At 27.2% G+C, this 18012-nt stretch overlaps 1 protein-coding gene across 2 annotated transcripts in view; it reads right to left on the reverse strand.

Annotated features, from left to right (window-relative positions):
- The window catches only part of LOC129961916 (glutamate receptor ionotropic, kainate 2-like), a 187882-nt gene that overhangs the window by 73792 nt on the left and 96078 nt on the right, over positions 1-18012 (reverse strand). For both annotated transcript variants that reach the window (XM_056075553.1, XM_056075552.1), the window contains exon 2: positions 10049-10210. In XM_056075553.1, the coding sequence (XP_055931528.1) occupies positions 10049-10210 (162 nt within the window). The remainder of the gene's footprint in view (positions 1-10048; positions 10211-18012) is intronic.

Raw genomic sequence — 18012 nt, forward strand, 5'->3', positions numbered from 1 at the left:
AGATGAGATAAAAGAAAAATCGCAAGCGACATAGTGGATATTTGACCGGATGGTCTATGTAGAGCCTCCCGAGTTTAACTACATGATCGCTGGCGAAAATACATCGCTCAAGAAGAAAATTTTAAAAGCAAATTAGCATTTGTATTTGATATTATGTCTGATAAGAATTTTTTTTAATATTCTCGGAACTTTAGGTTCCTAATATCCCTCACCTAATATAACTTTAGCGTAAATTAGAATTAAATTATCTTTTTTCAGAGCACTGTTGAAAAAACTTCAAATAATTTAAAAACCAAATTTAAGTTGTATAGATTTGAAAATATTGAAAAAAGAAAGAGATTTTAAATATTACAAAAATGAACAAGGAGGAGAAGTTTTCTATGACTGGTATAAGCACAATTCTATTCTTTGCAAACGGAAGTTCAATGTTATCCGTTATGTAAAATGATTAATATTTGGAAGTGGTATCCGAGTACAACATTTATCAATAATTGTCACAAACTCATGAGCGAATTTAAATGCTGATTCCAAATAAAAGAAAGATTTGTCAGTATTATTAAAAAAATCGCAATTTATAGCATATATATCTTTACTGTAAGCCGGGTTATCTTTGTTACGTGCTTTCTGTTGTTCCAAATGCTTTGTAAACCATTTTTGTATAAGAATACTTCGAAATCATTTTCATATATATATATATATATATATATATATATATATATATATATATATATATATATATATATATATATATATATGTGTGTGTGTGTGTGTGTGTGTGTGTGTGTGAAAAAATATTTATATATATATATATATATATATATATATATATATATGAAAAAATATTTTTGAGAAATCGTGTCAAATACCAAATATGTCAGTAGAAAGAACTCTTTATCTAACTATATTAAAATCATTTCGAAATGAAAAGAAATTTAAAGTCTTTATTGTAAAGAAAATATTTCTTTATTGTAAAGAAAATATCTGGTTACAAAATATGAATTATTTAGTCTGCAAGCATGAAATCTTAATTTCTTTTATAATTTCATCAGAAAAAGTAAATTTCTTGCAATTTTCATTCGAAAATACCACACTATGTATTTTCTAATGAAACCATAATTACACTATTCAAATATTATTCTGTATACATTCAATAATATTTCATTGAAAATATATCTGAAGTAAAATATTTTATTAACTATGTACCCTGAAGCAATAATTCGTACTCAATTTCCCCTTTTCCTTTTATTTGAGTAATTTCTTAGCAGAATGCTTGGCGCTTTTTTCCTAAAGAACAAAAATTCCAAACCTCAGTTTCGGAGAATAGTATCATCTATCTTCTGAGTCACATAAACTTTGAGTATTTCATCATATTCCTCAGATGAATCAAATAAAAATAAATAAATAAATAAAAATTGTACAATCAAATTTATCTCTCTGTTATGAACATTCAATTGATTGCTCTGACAATCAGGATCACCTCCCCCCGTTCACACAAGATTTGCTTGAGAAGCACTTAAAACGAATTGGTTATCAAGGTATTTTTCCATCAATATTACATTTTTTGAATGACCCTCTTCAAAGAATCCCTCGCGATGAGCCTCATATCAAGAATTTATTCAACTATAGACTTATTTGAGAATCTCATGTTTCATTTTACTGGTCAATAAAATTTTAAGTACCGATTTCTTCGAATAAGAACTTAACTTCATTTTCAATTATATTTCGGGGGATATTATAAGTTTTCAATAATAAATTCTCCATCAACAAGAATAAAGACAACAAATTGTGTAGTATCTTCATAATTTTGATACTTGTAACTCACCAATTTGTTCCTAGTTCGTAATGACAATTATATATATATATATATATATATATATATATATATATATATATATATATATATATATATATATATATATATATATATATATATATATATATATATATATATATATATATATATATATATAAGTAACCAATCTAATCTAATGTAAGAAATATTTTGAAAACGAAACGCGAAATAGTTTCGGAATAGCAACTAAAAATTATTTCTTATTCAAACTAAAACCAAACAGGAACAGGAAAAACTTCATAGTATTTAGAGAGCGCAAATGCAGTTACTTCTAAAACACAGATGAATTGAGACAAAAGTATTAAAATCAAGTTAATAGGAAAATCAAATATACATAATAAAAATTAAAACAAATAAAAAAAGAATCTGGCCTGAATACTTTTTCAAGGGTCACCCTCAGGCAGGGATACAAAAAAAAAGGATATTTTCTGTGAGGGAATGCAGACAAGAAAGTCTAATAATGATTCCTCGTGACATGAAAATAAACTGAAATTAAGTCCAAGAGATATACCATTTTTAACAGAAAGCACAATACAAAACAACAAATTAGAGGAAAATAACCACAAATAAGTAAAAATACAATAACAAAAATAACAATAAAAACAAAAATAGCACTTAAACCATTAAATGAAAACAAAAAGGAAAGTACAAATCAGCAACAGGCAAGGAAGTTTTAAGCTATCGATTTTGTGATTCCCGCTTTTTAAAAACACAAAGCTAACGTATTAAAGGTAAATAATAATTGAAGTCTCCCGGCGCCATCTATTTTTTATTTGGTTTATTTTATGTTCCTATTAATCTTAGGTTAATCTATGGTTCAAATTACCTAGCTAATCTGCAGATTAACTGATTTGCTCCATTAAAGTGCGGAATAAAGAGTTTTCCACATTTTAATTAGGTAATTACGAGCCCATTAGCGGCTTCCGTATCGTTAAAGTTGAAAAGTTTGTCTCTCCTTTCCTTTCCCTGCACCTCCTCCCCTCCAAGTTTAGTTTGGTTTCGCCAGCTTTTGGTAATCTCCGTTTGCTTTATTTCTCAAAATTTGCGTCAGCGTAACATAGCTAGTTATGTTTCCCAATTCATTTATGCCTGTTAGTGCATAAATTTTCTTTGTGATTTTTTAAAAATATGTATATATACATAATTATATAATGCTAACACATAATTTGAAAGGAAAATCTGTGAAAGAATTTGGGAGAAAGATGAAATTCGAAACTGGCAAAAATGTATCAGTTTTACTCAGATTTCCGGGGCAACATGAACATATTATATTATTACATTAAATTGTAACATGAAACTCAAATTTAAAATTTATTCTGAAATGTATTTATATGCCGATTTGTATAAAGAAGTTTTGACGGAAATTTGAATGAATTGACTGTTCATTTCATTTTATTGCTAAAAACATTTGTTCAAAACATTCTAAATAAAAACACTGATTTTTTTACTTGTAAGTAGCTGATGAATTAAAAAAGGCAATGATCTGGCAGTAAATATCTTCTTTGCCTGAAAAAAATCATTGGAACCTATATTGGTTTTTCAGGAATTCGATAGGAATCGAAACATAATTTCTTTTTCAAAAACTGTTAAATTTATCCGTTTAAAATACACTGCATTTTTTATTTTCTTTTATTGGCGCTGGTTTCTCAGATTTCTGAAATGTACACCACAAAATCTTTAGCAATTTTTATGACAAAATATTTCTCCATGTTGATCATATGCGTGGCATGATTTCTCCATGTTGATCATATGCGTGGCATGATTTCTCCATGATCATCATTCGAGACATCTTGGAGAATTATGAGGATGTAAACTCATTAATTATCAATTTCAAATTCTTTTTCTAAATAATAAAAAAAAGAATGATATGTGCGCTCTATAAAAATTCAGGTACAATCGGACTAAATTTATGTCAGAACAATTAATCCAAAATTTTAAATATTTGTTTATTGGAATCTTTATTACTAGTTTGTAGTGCGGAGTTTTTATCACGTTGAGAACTTTATTCTTTATTATTTTAAGTTCTTTATGAATACAAAGGTGATATATGTACATCAAATATTTCACGAGTCCGTCATTCAAGCAACATTATTTTAGCAAATTTTTGTTGTTTTGTTTTCATCCCAAAAGCTTAGAAGTCAGAGATAATGCAATTACAAATAAAGCGACAAATTCAGTATTACAAAATTACTAACACAGGAAAAATTTCGTATGAATTAATATCTACTGAATGTCTATGAACAGCTGTTTAAGTGATTTATAAGATTTGTGCTGATTTTTTATTCAAATAATTTCAAAGCAGTTAATCAAGATAATTATGGAATCAAATGAAAAAAAAATTTCCAAATTTTAATTTTTTGCTGGAATGATTATAAAGATGATTTAATAAATATAAAAAGGATTTCATCAATAGAAAAAGAAAGAAGGAATTTCATGTAATTTAAATATTTTGATATTACAGAATGATATTTTTGTTCGTTGAATATTATTCTAATAGGAAATAGGAACATCTTTCTTGAAGAATAAAAATGCATTTCTGCTGGACAGATATAGTTTTCTGGAACAGGATCGGTGACCTTCACGCGTTGTGTCCACACATTCTTGCACTGGAGAAGACAAAATAAATAAAATGAGCAATAAAGCTCTAGGTGTTCAGAAAACAACCCATAAATGTCATTCCTGCTGCCATCTCAGGAGATGTTAGGTAGAATTAATTCTCTTCAGTGTCAAGGTTCTAATGAAAGAACAAATTGGAGGCTGGGAGGAGAGAAGGAAATGAAGTATTGGAGTATCCGCAAAAACCACAAGAGAAAGGAAAAGAAGTATCTCTTCGGGGAGAGCAGAGGAAGGAAAACCAGAGATTATTGAAAAGAAAAGAATAAACCTTCATCAGGGTCGATGTATATTGATTTTGCGATGACATTCCTTTTCACGTCACGTTTTAGGTAAACAGAACCAGTATTGCTTTCTTTCTTTTCTGTTTAAAAAAAAAGAGGCGTCTTTCAGAGTTACAAAATTGAAGGGAAAGTAAATTTAATTTTGTTCATATTAATTCAATATTCGAAAAAAGAAATTTATAAAATCACTTTATCATGTAGAACATCAAAATAAGATTTTTTTTTAATACTCATTTCTTTACGGAAACTTCAGATATCCATAATCGTTTGTTATAATCTTGATAGCATTGCATTGCAAAGATCTGTATTTTAAGCATTTTTTTACCTGAGAAAATTTAATTTAAAGTTTTCTGTGCGTCTTAAAAATAGAACGCGACATCATAGAGCTGATGATAGTAAATAATAGTTATATTATTGTAGACAAATTTCTGTCTTGTGAATGTGACGTAGCGTAAATTTGCATAAATAAAATAACAAAATCTGATCTTTTTATATGTTACTAATAAACTTTCGATAGGATAAAGACATTTAGAACTAATTTAGAAAAATTTTATAAATATATCATTAGATATTGCCTGTAAATAATTGTAACTGCAAATCTTTAATTGTTCGAACTTTCAGTATGTTATTTGAAAAGTTCGGACTTTTAAGCATCGAAAAATTCACAAATATATGATGCAAAAGTTTGAAGACTGCTTAATGCAGTTCATTTCCAAGGATAATCAAGACAAAATTTTTATTGTGGCAAAGATTGATATTGAATATGAATTTAGTTATGTAATCCAATGTTGGTAATAATATTACTGATCAAAAATGAAATTCAGTTGTTTGTTGACTGTTTTAACCAAATAACTACAACTGCTGCTGCTGCTAGAAGTTGAATTATGTGTCTTGTTATGTGGCAAGTTGGACATTCAAAAATGAAATTGAAATGAAAAAAAAAAGAATTAATGGATAATTTGCAAAAATTCAATGGTTTCAGTACAAAATGAAGTATTGTTCTTCTTCTGAACAATAATGATTTTTTAGCTAATGACTCTAGCTTGTTCTAAGACGAAGCACATTCTGAAATTTCTCGCAAAAAATCTGGTATATTATTTTGCAATGAATTTCACTGACTCTGACAGCACAACTGAAATTTTTGAGAAGTTTACATTTCTTAAGTTCGTAAATACAGAATCACTAAAGATTTGGATAAACTAAAGTCATTCTGATTGTCGGTTCTGCTGTGCTTATCGAAGATAATGTGCCAACCTTCAACTGATAATTTTTATCCCCATTCAAGAACCATTTCCTTTTTATGTTCATAGTTTTTATTTTCTAAACTATTTTGATTATATTTGCTGAAAGTAAAGGAATATTATTCTCTTGATATTTGCCTGTCTTTTCACGCATTACTTTCATATTTCATAACATAAACATGCAAATAAGTCTGGAATGTTTTTCTTTGTTTGGTAATGTTTCTAAGAACCCTTCTTTTTATTCTGTTAAGTATTTTTATTGTGATAGCTTTTCTTACTATTTCCAAGGAAATTGTAGCTAATTGGTTGGAGTTTGATTCTAATATTATTTTTATTTATCCAATTTTTCTGTCTTTGTTATACGAAAATTACTATCTGTTATATTTGTGTTTCTTCTATGCTTTATATTTTCTTATGCTTATGCATTTATATGTTATGTTCTGAGCATTATATATGTCAAGCTATAATTTTTTTACTATATGTCTATTTTTATTTTATTTGTATATGACATGATTATTTTTTGTTACCGTTTTATAATTTTTTTTTTTTTTTTACAGTTTAATGACTAAAATTATCATTTGCTTTTATATTGCACTTCTGCTATCCTCTGTTAATTTTTCATTGAAAACTTAATTTGACTTCGTATGTCATGTATAGTTATTTCATTCTCGTAAATGTGACGATACAATTTTAATAATTCTTTCATGATTGCTTCATATTTGTTATTTCTTGCTTGGGTTTGCTTTATAATCATAACGAATTCTAAACCATTTGAATTGGTGGTTTCTTATCGTTTATGAAAACATAGCCGTAAGATCAATGCTTCTTTCATGAAACGAAACATCTTTCTTGACATATCTGTTATGCAATAATTTATTTAAATATTTGTCAATAATCAAGTAAACTGAAACTAAGCCATTTTTTTTTCATGAGCATATTTAATTTCTCTGTTCAATGAGTTCTTTCAAACATGAAGGTAATCTAGGGTGCCGACTTAAAAATGTCTTGAAAGTTTACTGACAAATGTTTGATAAATTTAAGCAACTATATTCCAATGATTTTTTTTTTATTTGAACAGAGAGAATCTCTTATTCACTCACTTTTGTTGAATCTCAATCAACGTTGCTATTCTAGAAATTCAGTTTTATAACATTTGAATATTAGAGAAGAATCGAATTTCAGAAGTACTTCAATAAATTCAGTAAATTCATTCTAAGTTTTTATTACATAAAAAATTATAAAAAATAGCTTTATACTATTTTTATAGATATTGCCATTACAAATAAAGAATAAGAGAATAAAGAATAATTTATACTGAAAGGCCTCGAAATGTTACAGAGAAAAAAGACATAAAATTTAAACAGGTTTACAATTGAATATCAATCAATGTCAACAAAGAAAAAAACATCAAAATAAATTCTACACTCTAATTGCTGAAGCATTCAGAATGGAGTTAACTATTTGAATAAATGTAACTATGTACAAGAGATGTAACCATGGGTATAGTAACTATATCCAAGAGAAACTAACGCGATTGCTAAAAAAATGAAGTAAATGACTGCTTTAAAACTGATTCCGAATTTTATATTTGTGAATTACTTAACTTAATTTTTAAAAAAAAGGAAAAATATCAAATTTGTATTTATTTATTCTAAAATATTAAAGTCTAATTTTTCATAAATGCTTTTTCATCCAAAATATTTGTAACTAGAAGCTTATTTGTTTGATTTTTTTTTTTTATTTCTGTCTGCGTTTTTTTTTTTTTTTTAATTTACTTCGTTAAGTTATTATTTTTGGGATTCATTGTTTTTTTATATAATGTCTTTGAACATTTCACTTTTTTTTTTATAATTAAACTATTTTTTTAAACATCATCGTTTCTCATTCTATTTTCAAAAAAGTTAAGATAAATGGAATTTTTTTTCAGTAATTGTACATCTTTGATTACAGACAATTTGTCGAAAATCTTCGATTAAAAAAAGAATAAAAATGTAAAACGGAAAGGAAAAAAAAATGTTCTTTTTTTTCTGTTTTCATTTTGTTTTTTGAAACAGCATCTTCGGGGAATGCTAATAACTGCTTTTAATTGGTACAATTTTCGTTTATTATGTAAAAAGATCTTCGACACATTGAACATTTATGCATCACGGTCTTAAGTATGGGTGATGATAACAAACATCTGTTTCCTTCGTATAATCTTAATTGCCTCTTGAATATTAATCACGATGCTAATCGGAAAGTCTTTGAATAAAATATGTTATGCTCATTTTGAAGGAAATGACTTTTCCTATTCACACTGGAATGCATTAGCATATTTTCTCTCTTTTCTTTCCATCTGACGCTTTCGATAAATGTAGTGGTTGACGTACATTCTTGTAATGCCGGTATTTTGCCTTTACGCTCATGCTGGTTGAAATTGCATACTGTGAACATCCAACGACTTTTAATATTGTTAAATATATTGTATAGTTCTAAAATTAATTTAATTATTTTTTTTACTTGATACCAAAAATTTAGCAAACAGTTTATTTTAAACCTTACTTTACCTTTTGATACCTTATTTAATTACAAACCACTTTTTATAAATGGTTTTTACTAAAAATTCAATTAAGTATTAAGTAAAAAGTATCGACAATTTCTGTTTTACCCCAACATTTTGCAATTAGTACATTTTAGAAAAATATTGTGACAATAAATTAAAATCCATTGCTGTATAAAATTTAAAATTAAACTAAAATTCGATGCATTCATTTTCAGTTTTGAAGAAACTTTGGTGAGAATAAGTGAAAATTTATGAACCGATTGAGAAATGTCTACATGTGCTGCAAAAGTACAGATAATCTTATCATGTTTAACTCAACATATTTGTCAAAAATTCCCAATATTCAATGCAAAATCATCTAAAAACGTTGCTTGGTATTTATTATTCTTCATTAACATCCTTGCCTTGCAAAAAATTAAGAAAAAATATAATTTTCAAAAAATTTCGAATAATTTTCGAATAATTATTAAATTATATTGATAATTAATGCACGAATTTTAATTTTAATTAATAGTAAATATATTATTTGCTTTACAGTAAAATTATGATTATTTTTTTTCATTACGTTAACTGTTTATTATTTAAAATTCATTTACCCGTTAGACCAAAATATTGCATTAAAAAAATATAGAGGAAACGTTGAAGAACATTTTTTTTTTTTGTTCAATAGATTCAGTTCCACTTTTTTAAAAAATTCGAATTCTTTGTCTTAATGGGACAGTGAACTCTGAAATAAGCAAAAATGGACTAAAACATGAAATTTTTTTTTTTATCGTTTCATCACTTAAATATATATTCCATATATGCTAAAGAATAAAATGAATATTACAATTTAATGAATACAAAAAAATAAATATTTGAAGGGCCAAGAGGAGAAAAAGCACATCTTAATGACTTTTCTCAAAATTATATTATAATTAGATTGAAATATCTTTGAAATGTTACAGGTTCTTAATTTTTGAAGAAATTAAATATAATTTTTATTGAAGATTTCGATCAAACATTAAAAGTAAACTTTATTTATATGCACTTTATATTCTGAGTTATTTTAGATAGTTAAAATTAAATTTCAGTTCAGAACAAATAAATTTCTTATGAAAATTCTGTAATTGTAAATAAAAATATTTCTAAAAAATTAGCATTTAATTGGAATTACAAAATCATACGCTATCTTATTTTTTTTTAAAAATTACATTGGGAAATAAGGAAAAAAAAATTAAAATTAAGTGGTTTGAAATATTTTTAAATATTTAAAAATTATATATATTTTGATTTCTTAAAAGTAATATGTACGTTTTGAAAAGCTATTTGAAGAAATTTGACGTATTTATATTGTAATACGTATGTGCTTCAAAAATTTCATAACCCTTAGTGAATAATTCGCAAAAGTGCTTAATAGAGTCCACCGTACCCTTAAAATACAACGCAAAATAAAAATACTATAATGCTTGAAATAGCAAATCGTAACATTATTCGACTCGGGTTTCTCCCCAACAAATTCATATATCACACTGACCTCTCTTTGAAGCGTGGAAGCTGTCATCTTTTGGCACATACTGGATATCATATACGAGAGTCGTATTTGGCAAAATGTTTCGATCTTTGTTGATTCTGTAGACTGCGTATTTGAATGCCAGCTCCGTCGGGCTCTCTTTTTGATCTTCTGTGAACATCACGCCTGAAAAGAAAAAATAGATATGTTTTAACAAATGGGAAATGGAAATAACCATCTAAAAATGGAATATTTTACAGAAGTCGAAGCTTTCAAGCACACATATTCAAATTCTGAGTGGCATTTCCTTGCTGCATTATTGGCATAGGAAAAATGACATTATTTCAGATTATAATAACATAGATCCATTTTTGCAATAATAATAATAATAATCTAAGCCAAAGCGAATTTGCATTTTGCATAAAAAATCTTTAACCAACATATTAAGATGTTGGCATTAATCTTAACCAACATATACATATGTTGATTAAGATTAATGTCATATCTTTAAACAACATATGACATTAATTTCAGTAAAAAAATAAATTACATATACAATCTGTCTATCTATATTGCAAAAATATGATAAAAAATATGAACATTATCAGAAAAGTATTCAATATAATAAAAGAAAGGATTAATAAAAACAGGTGATCGATTTGAAAATCTCCAAATTCAAATAAAAATCAGTAGCATTTGAAAACCGAAGCGTTTCATTATCAATTTTAGCTAAATACCTTATTCCAATTATCATTTGTTTGTAATATTTATAAAAACAAATAAGACATTTGAGAATAGAGAGGATAAATCTCGTAATTTGAGAAATATTCAATGAAATAAATATTCTTCTATTCAAACAAGTTTCAAGCAAGTGGTTATAAACTCAACTTATAAAACCTAAAAATCACTCTTTATAACAGACATTTAGGGATAAAAGTAACAGTAATAGAAATTTAATTGAATGAAAATGATTTGAAATCACACGTTTAGTATATTTATCCAAAATAATTATAACTCTCAGTACTTATTAAAGAAAATCATGTAATTACTTAGCGTTTCAATAGCATTATGATTATATTTTAATCCTTCCTATAAAATAACGTATGAGATTCACCATCAAGTCACGGATTTTTTGATATTTGAATCCATAAGTAATGCAAAGTAAGAATTTATATAAAATACAAAAATTACTTGTTTAGTCTTAAATATTTCGGGTGCCTTTTATGTTCTTATACGGATCAAAATAACAGTTAATGCTCCGGTTGTACTAATAAAACAATGCTCTAATTAGAAGGATAAAAAAATTCTTCGTCAAGTGATTAAGAAGTTCATATTTCATTCAAAATAAATCCTAGACATAAAATAATTTTACTTAATGAGGAATAAATTGTTAAAATAAGTCACTGTTTTAGCAATTTTAGGATCAGATGCATTTTATTATCGACTTTCTTAATTCCTCGGTCCTAATATTACTTTTACCTAAGCCATCTTTCGATTTCAATGAATTTCTTGAAGCACAAAGCATTTTATGTCTCTATAATTGAAATGTTCTCTTTCCTTAATCTTGCTAATAAGTTACATCAAATATAATATTCGAGTTCGCCCAAGTTTCATATTCGATTTTAATAGTCGTTTCAGAATACATTTTCCTACAATCATTACATACAGATTTTTGAAGATTCAAATAATATCGTTATATTAAAGTCTAGTGACATCTTATATATTAAAATATATGTACGTAATTCTTTTGATAATTTTGTTTATGTGCGTTCTTGCAATTTATTGATTAAATAATTTATATATATATATATATATATATATATATATATATATATATATATATATATATATATATATATATATATATATATATATATATATATATATATATATATATATATATATATATATATATATATATGCGTGTGTGCCCATTTGTGTATGTGAGCCCGTATGTGTGAGCGCTCATGTGTGTTTGATAATTTCACATTAACTTTGTCGATTTCTTAAAAAAAATATAGCAAAAAATTAGTTACTTTACTTTACTGAAATTTAATAATATATATGAATAAAAATTGGCATGCCATTTTTGATCAACCATGTCTTTCACTTGCCCAAGAGTGGTCTGAACCTGCACATAATTCTTTTAATCAGAGATTTCATCTTTGCTATGATTTTACCATCATTAATCCAAAAATTTAGACCGATTTCAACTCGAAAAGTAAAATTTTTGTACACGACCGGATTGTTTATTTAAGGTATTTCGAGTTTTCCCCCAGGGAAATAATAACTTTTCTTTTGAGAAGGCAACTTATTTCCCTTTACTTAAATGTAAGTCAAATACACCCTTCAGTTGAATATACATATACATTCAGATATAGATTCAAATGAATATGCATTCAGAAGCATATACTTCAGAAAACTCATTCTATCAAATTCTGTCTTACTTTTCCATTATTACAAGTCCTTGGAGCATGGTTCTACTATATATCCAAATGTGAATAATCAATAACGAAAACAGAATCTACTAACCACTATTTTTTGAGCAGTAAAGTAAGAATGACTTTATTTTTCCTCGCAGTTGATAATTTATGCCGATCAGGTATGTTAATGGTTTTTTAGGAACCCCAAACCTCCAAATATTAGAGTTTGATACGTTCCATTAATCAAAAATATGTCATTTATAAAACATCTTTAATACTTCTATGATCTCATAAGTTTGAATTTTAAAACTGAATTCATTTTATTTAACATAAGATTAAAGTTTAAAATATCCAGTATTCAATATGCATATCACATCTCGGTATTTTTTTTACTTGTGTTCTATATATTGTATAAGAAATGTAATAAAAAAGATGTTAAATTGATTTAGTATTAAAAGCTCAAGTATCCTTTATGAGGAGATTTTAAAATAGGAAATTAGTATTTATAATTATAAATTCAGTTTCCTGATCCAATTTATTATATATTTTAACATTTCTCAGATTATATCATTTATTTTTATTGTATTAATAAATAAATTTCTGCTGAATATAATTATTAAAAAAAGACTGAAAATAATAAAGTGTTTAAAAGCAAAGTAATATATAATTTTTTCCATTAATTTATTGTCTAAATTTTCCACACAGATTAAATTTCACTAAGTTTTTGTTTTGTTATAAGCATTTAGAAAAGCCCTCGTCTATTTAAAATATATTCAGTGTCATATGTTAATTATCCGACTAGGAATTGAAATGCCGCTAATGATGATTCCTAAGTAATTAGAGGAAAGCGAATTTTAGACCTCTATCAAAGTAAGCGATGATTGATTATGAACGAGACACTAAATTGTTCTGGTAAAGGAAGATAAGTTGCCCTCTATAATATATTTTATTTTAAATGTGCCTAAGAAATTTGTATTTTCATTTTAACAATGCAAAAATAAATTTTTATCTTACCTATTTAATTTTCTTAAATTCTACATACGATGCATTACACAAATTTGATGAATCACTTCATTAGTGTTAAATAATTGCAGTTTGAATTTAATCTTATTTGATTAAAATTTTAATAAACATCAAAATATGGTTTCATTATGCGCAGAACTTTAAATATTTGTACAACGCATGCAAGAAAACATTGAAATGTAATGGAAGAAAATGCATTAAATATAAATAAAAGTATAATAAAAAACTTATGAAAGGAAAAAAAAAATTAGTTAGGTAATTTATAAAAATCTCATGGCTATAATTTAGATATTGTTTTTGTGTATCAGTTTATATGATTAAAATCTGGTGTACATATTATATTTTTATATAATACTAACCGCCTTTGGCGACCAGCCGGTTCGCCAATCTTAATATTCGTTTAAATTTTAATAATTAAATAGGTTGAACCGGAGTTTAACCCCCTTCTTCGCCAAGTTGCGATAACGTGCCAAAGCTGGCAATCTTTATTATGCACTATAATTGAACATCTGCTCCTTTGCTTTTGAACATTTCGCAAGGCCGTTGTTGGCGATTTTTAAAAATTGCTCCAAGCAGGCGGTTAAACTTCGGTCGTACCATTAAATATTTTACGCAATTCCTACTTTAATAGATTCTTCAGCAAAATATTTTAAAACTTCAAATTTTGATAGTCATATAATTCACTCATAATATTATAAAGGCCTTCAGTCATAACGTGATATGTATTTCTTTAATTTTCTGTTACCTCTCGTAGAATTTATGCTTTAAATTAAAGTGTAAATGATTAATCTGTAATTAATATAATAATATTTTTACTGAAACAAAGCATTTTTTAATAATATGATTACTGATAATAGAGTCACTGAGCGTTTAAACTTGATGGGCACTAAAGAATATCTTTCTTAATTTATGTAATATCTCAAGAATTTGTCAACAAAATTTTCTCAGATTCATCATGAACAGATCGATTCATTAACAATGTTTCATTTTAAATGCATCAAACACTAAGAAAATAAAATCAATCGTTTAAAATAATTGGTCGAAAACAGATTTAAAAAAACTACTTAAAAAATGATGTACTTAAAAATATAAGTATATACAAAAAAATATATAACTAACATAAATACAATTTAATTACAAAAGTATGCAACTAACCTAAAAATAATTTAAATAATTGAAAACAGGTTAAAAAAAACTACTTAAAAAACGATGTACTTAAAACTATAAGCATATACAAAAAATATATAACTAACATAAGTACAATTTACTTACAAAAGCATGCAACTAACCTAAAAATAATTTAAATCATCCGTTGATAATTGTTGTCATGTCAACAATCAGAACACAATGTGCATGCGTAAATTTTCTTCGCCAGTTACGTTAACGCAAATGCGTGAATTTTTCTACGCCAGTTGGGGTAACGCTATGCAGATTATACATTTTTAATATCCTTTATTCTGTGTTATTTTAATTCAAAATTACTTCAGAATGAATCTGAAACATGTATTAATTAACAATGTTTTATTTTAAATGCATAAAACATTAAGAAAATAAACAGAATCGTTTGAAATAATCGGCCGAAAAATGTTAACCCTAGCCTCATTACTGTTGGGAGAAAAAAAAACTGAAACCTTTCTCATTTGGCGGTGGGGAAAATGGAAGATTTTTTTGGCGGAAAAGTTGGCGGTGGGAAAAATGGAAAATTTTTTGGCGGGAAAGTTAGTTTTTAATTAATAATTAAAATTTCAAAAAAAGGGATCCCAGGTGCACATTCCCGACCTCTAAGGTATACATGTACCAAATTTAGTAGCTGTATGTCAAATGACCTGGCCTGTAGAGCGGCAACACACACACACAGACACATTGAGCTTTATTATAAGTATATAGATGTACACCTTGTAATATGTAATATGTACAGTAAAGTTGGCGGTGGGGAAAATTGAAGATTTTTTGGCGGGAAAGTTAGTTTTTAATTAATAATTAAAATTCTAATTAAAATTTCAAAAAAAGGGATCTCAGGTGCACATTTCCGACCTTTAAGGTATACATGTACCAAATTTAGTAGCTGTATGTCAAATGGCCTGGCCTGTAGAGCGCCAACACACACACACACACAGACACACACACACACATTGAGCTTTATTATAAGTATATGGATGTACACCTTGTAATATGTAATATGTACATCTTGTAATATGTACGTCTTGTAGATATCGTGTTCACGTGTACTCGAACATACAACTTCCTAAAAATGGAGTTTGCTCAAATTTTGATAAAAGCCTTCGAGTTTGGTCTAAAGATCATATGCAAAGTTTGCTCTAAAGATCATATGCCAAATTTCTTCAGTCTAACTCAAATTGTTCTTGCGTATCGTGTTCACAGATCAACGGATTGATAGTCAGTCAGAACTCATAATACCAGTATTGGTTTATTCCAGTCAGGAGGTATGAAGTGTGCAGATTCGCCAAAATTTCGAGAATGTGACAATCATTAATTAATTAATAAATGAGATGATTAAGATTATATACCGAGATTAAATTCGATATATGATCGTGATATCAAAATTATGCTTTTTGCTAAATTTTGGAACATTCGTCAAAGGGGAGAATGCTTATTTCTTGGGATTTAGAGCAATTATCACAAATGATGCAATTAACTTGACCAACGAGGTTAATAAAATGACAAAATCTACTAAAATTATAGATTTCTAACAAATTTTAACTGTCAAATGCCGGGTTGGTTGTTGTTCTGTCTTCGCAAGCGTATGTAATATGCGATAACTAATGTAACAAGCATATAAGGAATTAGTGCATTATCTACACATCATGATTGCATACGTGAGTCATATTTTAAATAGAATGGATCTTAAGGTACCGTACTAAAATACATACTCAATTTTTCCACTACATACCAAAGTTAAGAATAAAACATCCCACAACATGTAAGATGCAACAAAATCAAGAGGAGATCACACCTGTTGATTTAGTTAACAAATTTTTCTGATGTGAAGTTATAAATTAATGTGGGTTGAGAGACATGAAATCTAGGATGAAGTGCGTTCGAAAAGGCAACATTTGAACAAACTGTTGTTGTAATTACTCATGGTACTTTACAAGCCAGCTGACAGATTTGTCAACGATTTAAGCCGAGTGAGCGTCTCGTGTTTTTCCAGTAGTGCCATCTAGGACCAAGAGTTTGACTTAGCTACTTTATGCGTCACTTTCACTTGCACAACACCTTTTTAAAGAGGGGCACATTCACACACCTCACAGATAGTACACAGAAGACGAATAACCATGTCCGAACCGGCATTCGAACCCAGGGTGCTGAAGACACGCTACCCGTATGCCAGGACGTCTGTATTTGAATAAGCTGAATGTAAGATGATTTTTTTTTTTCACTCAAGTGATTACTGTTGCTGAATACAAACACAGGCAATCAAAAGATTTCTTTGCGGATCTGTAAAATACCAAGAAGGAATTTAATTGCACAGAGGAAGATTACTTCCTTTTAACTAAACTGCTGCTTTCGTTTAACCAAAACTAATAAAAATATATAAAACAACACCTATATCCAGAAAAATAAATATTTAATACTTTTTTCAATTTGCATTACGAAAATAAAAAGGAAATAAATTTCCTTTTATTTCTCTTCTGTAAATCTATCAATTTCAATCTTGATTCCTAAATTACATTCAGTCAAGATTTAATGAAAGTTGGAAAATTTGGAAGTGTCTGTCTTTCTTTTTGATGCATTTACAAGCTATTCAGTTATCTATTACGGGTATAGAGTTGATAAGTTCGTTTCATTCTGTTATTAAAGCGTTTAATTGCGTCGGCGCATGTGGAAACCTCTTCTACAGTCCCTAGGAGATTTTAGGATTCATTCCTATCAATTCAAAAATTATTGATAATAACTTTTTTCAATAATTAATGATATTAAAATTTCATGCATTTACTTCTAAATTTTATAAGCCACAGATGGAGCCTTATTTATGGTACTACTATGGACAAAAGATAGAAACTTTTCGTTTTTCTCATTTCAGAACTATTCTAATCTCTATTCTCCATGTTTCTCAAAGGCAAATACTAAATGTAGAGGTAAAGTAAAAAGATTTGAACTGGATTTAAGCGTCATAATATTAGGAAAGAATGCTAGTTACATTTCTTTTTAGAACTTACTTTACTTTATTTCTTAATTGACAAGTGGAGTTTGAGAGTAGTAATCAACACCATCACATAATTTTCACATATCAATGTAAAGAACAGAAAAGAGCGATTTTCTGAATTTTAAAAGCTAGGTAGTTTCGAATACAGTTTATAATAACAGAAAGAATTTCATTGTAGTGTAGACAATGTATAAATATAATGACATGATTGGGCTAAAACATCAGATTGTTCATTCTTTTTGTTCAAGTTTTATAGGGAATTCGTCTATGTTTTTATTTAATGGAGATTATTACTATAATATTATACTAATATTAAGTTAATATTTCCCCACTTTGATTGGCTTAACTTATTTATGACTTTTAAATAAGAATTA

The sequence above is a fragment of the Argiope bruennichi genome, chromosome 2 (genome assembly GCF_947563725.1).
Source record: "Argiope bruennichi chromosome 2, qqArgBrue1.1, whole genome shotgun sequence".
Lineage (NCBI taxonomy): Eukaryota > Metazoa > Arthropoda > Arachnida > Araneae > Araneidae > Argiope > Argiope bruennichi.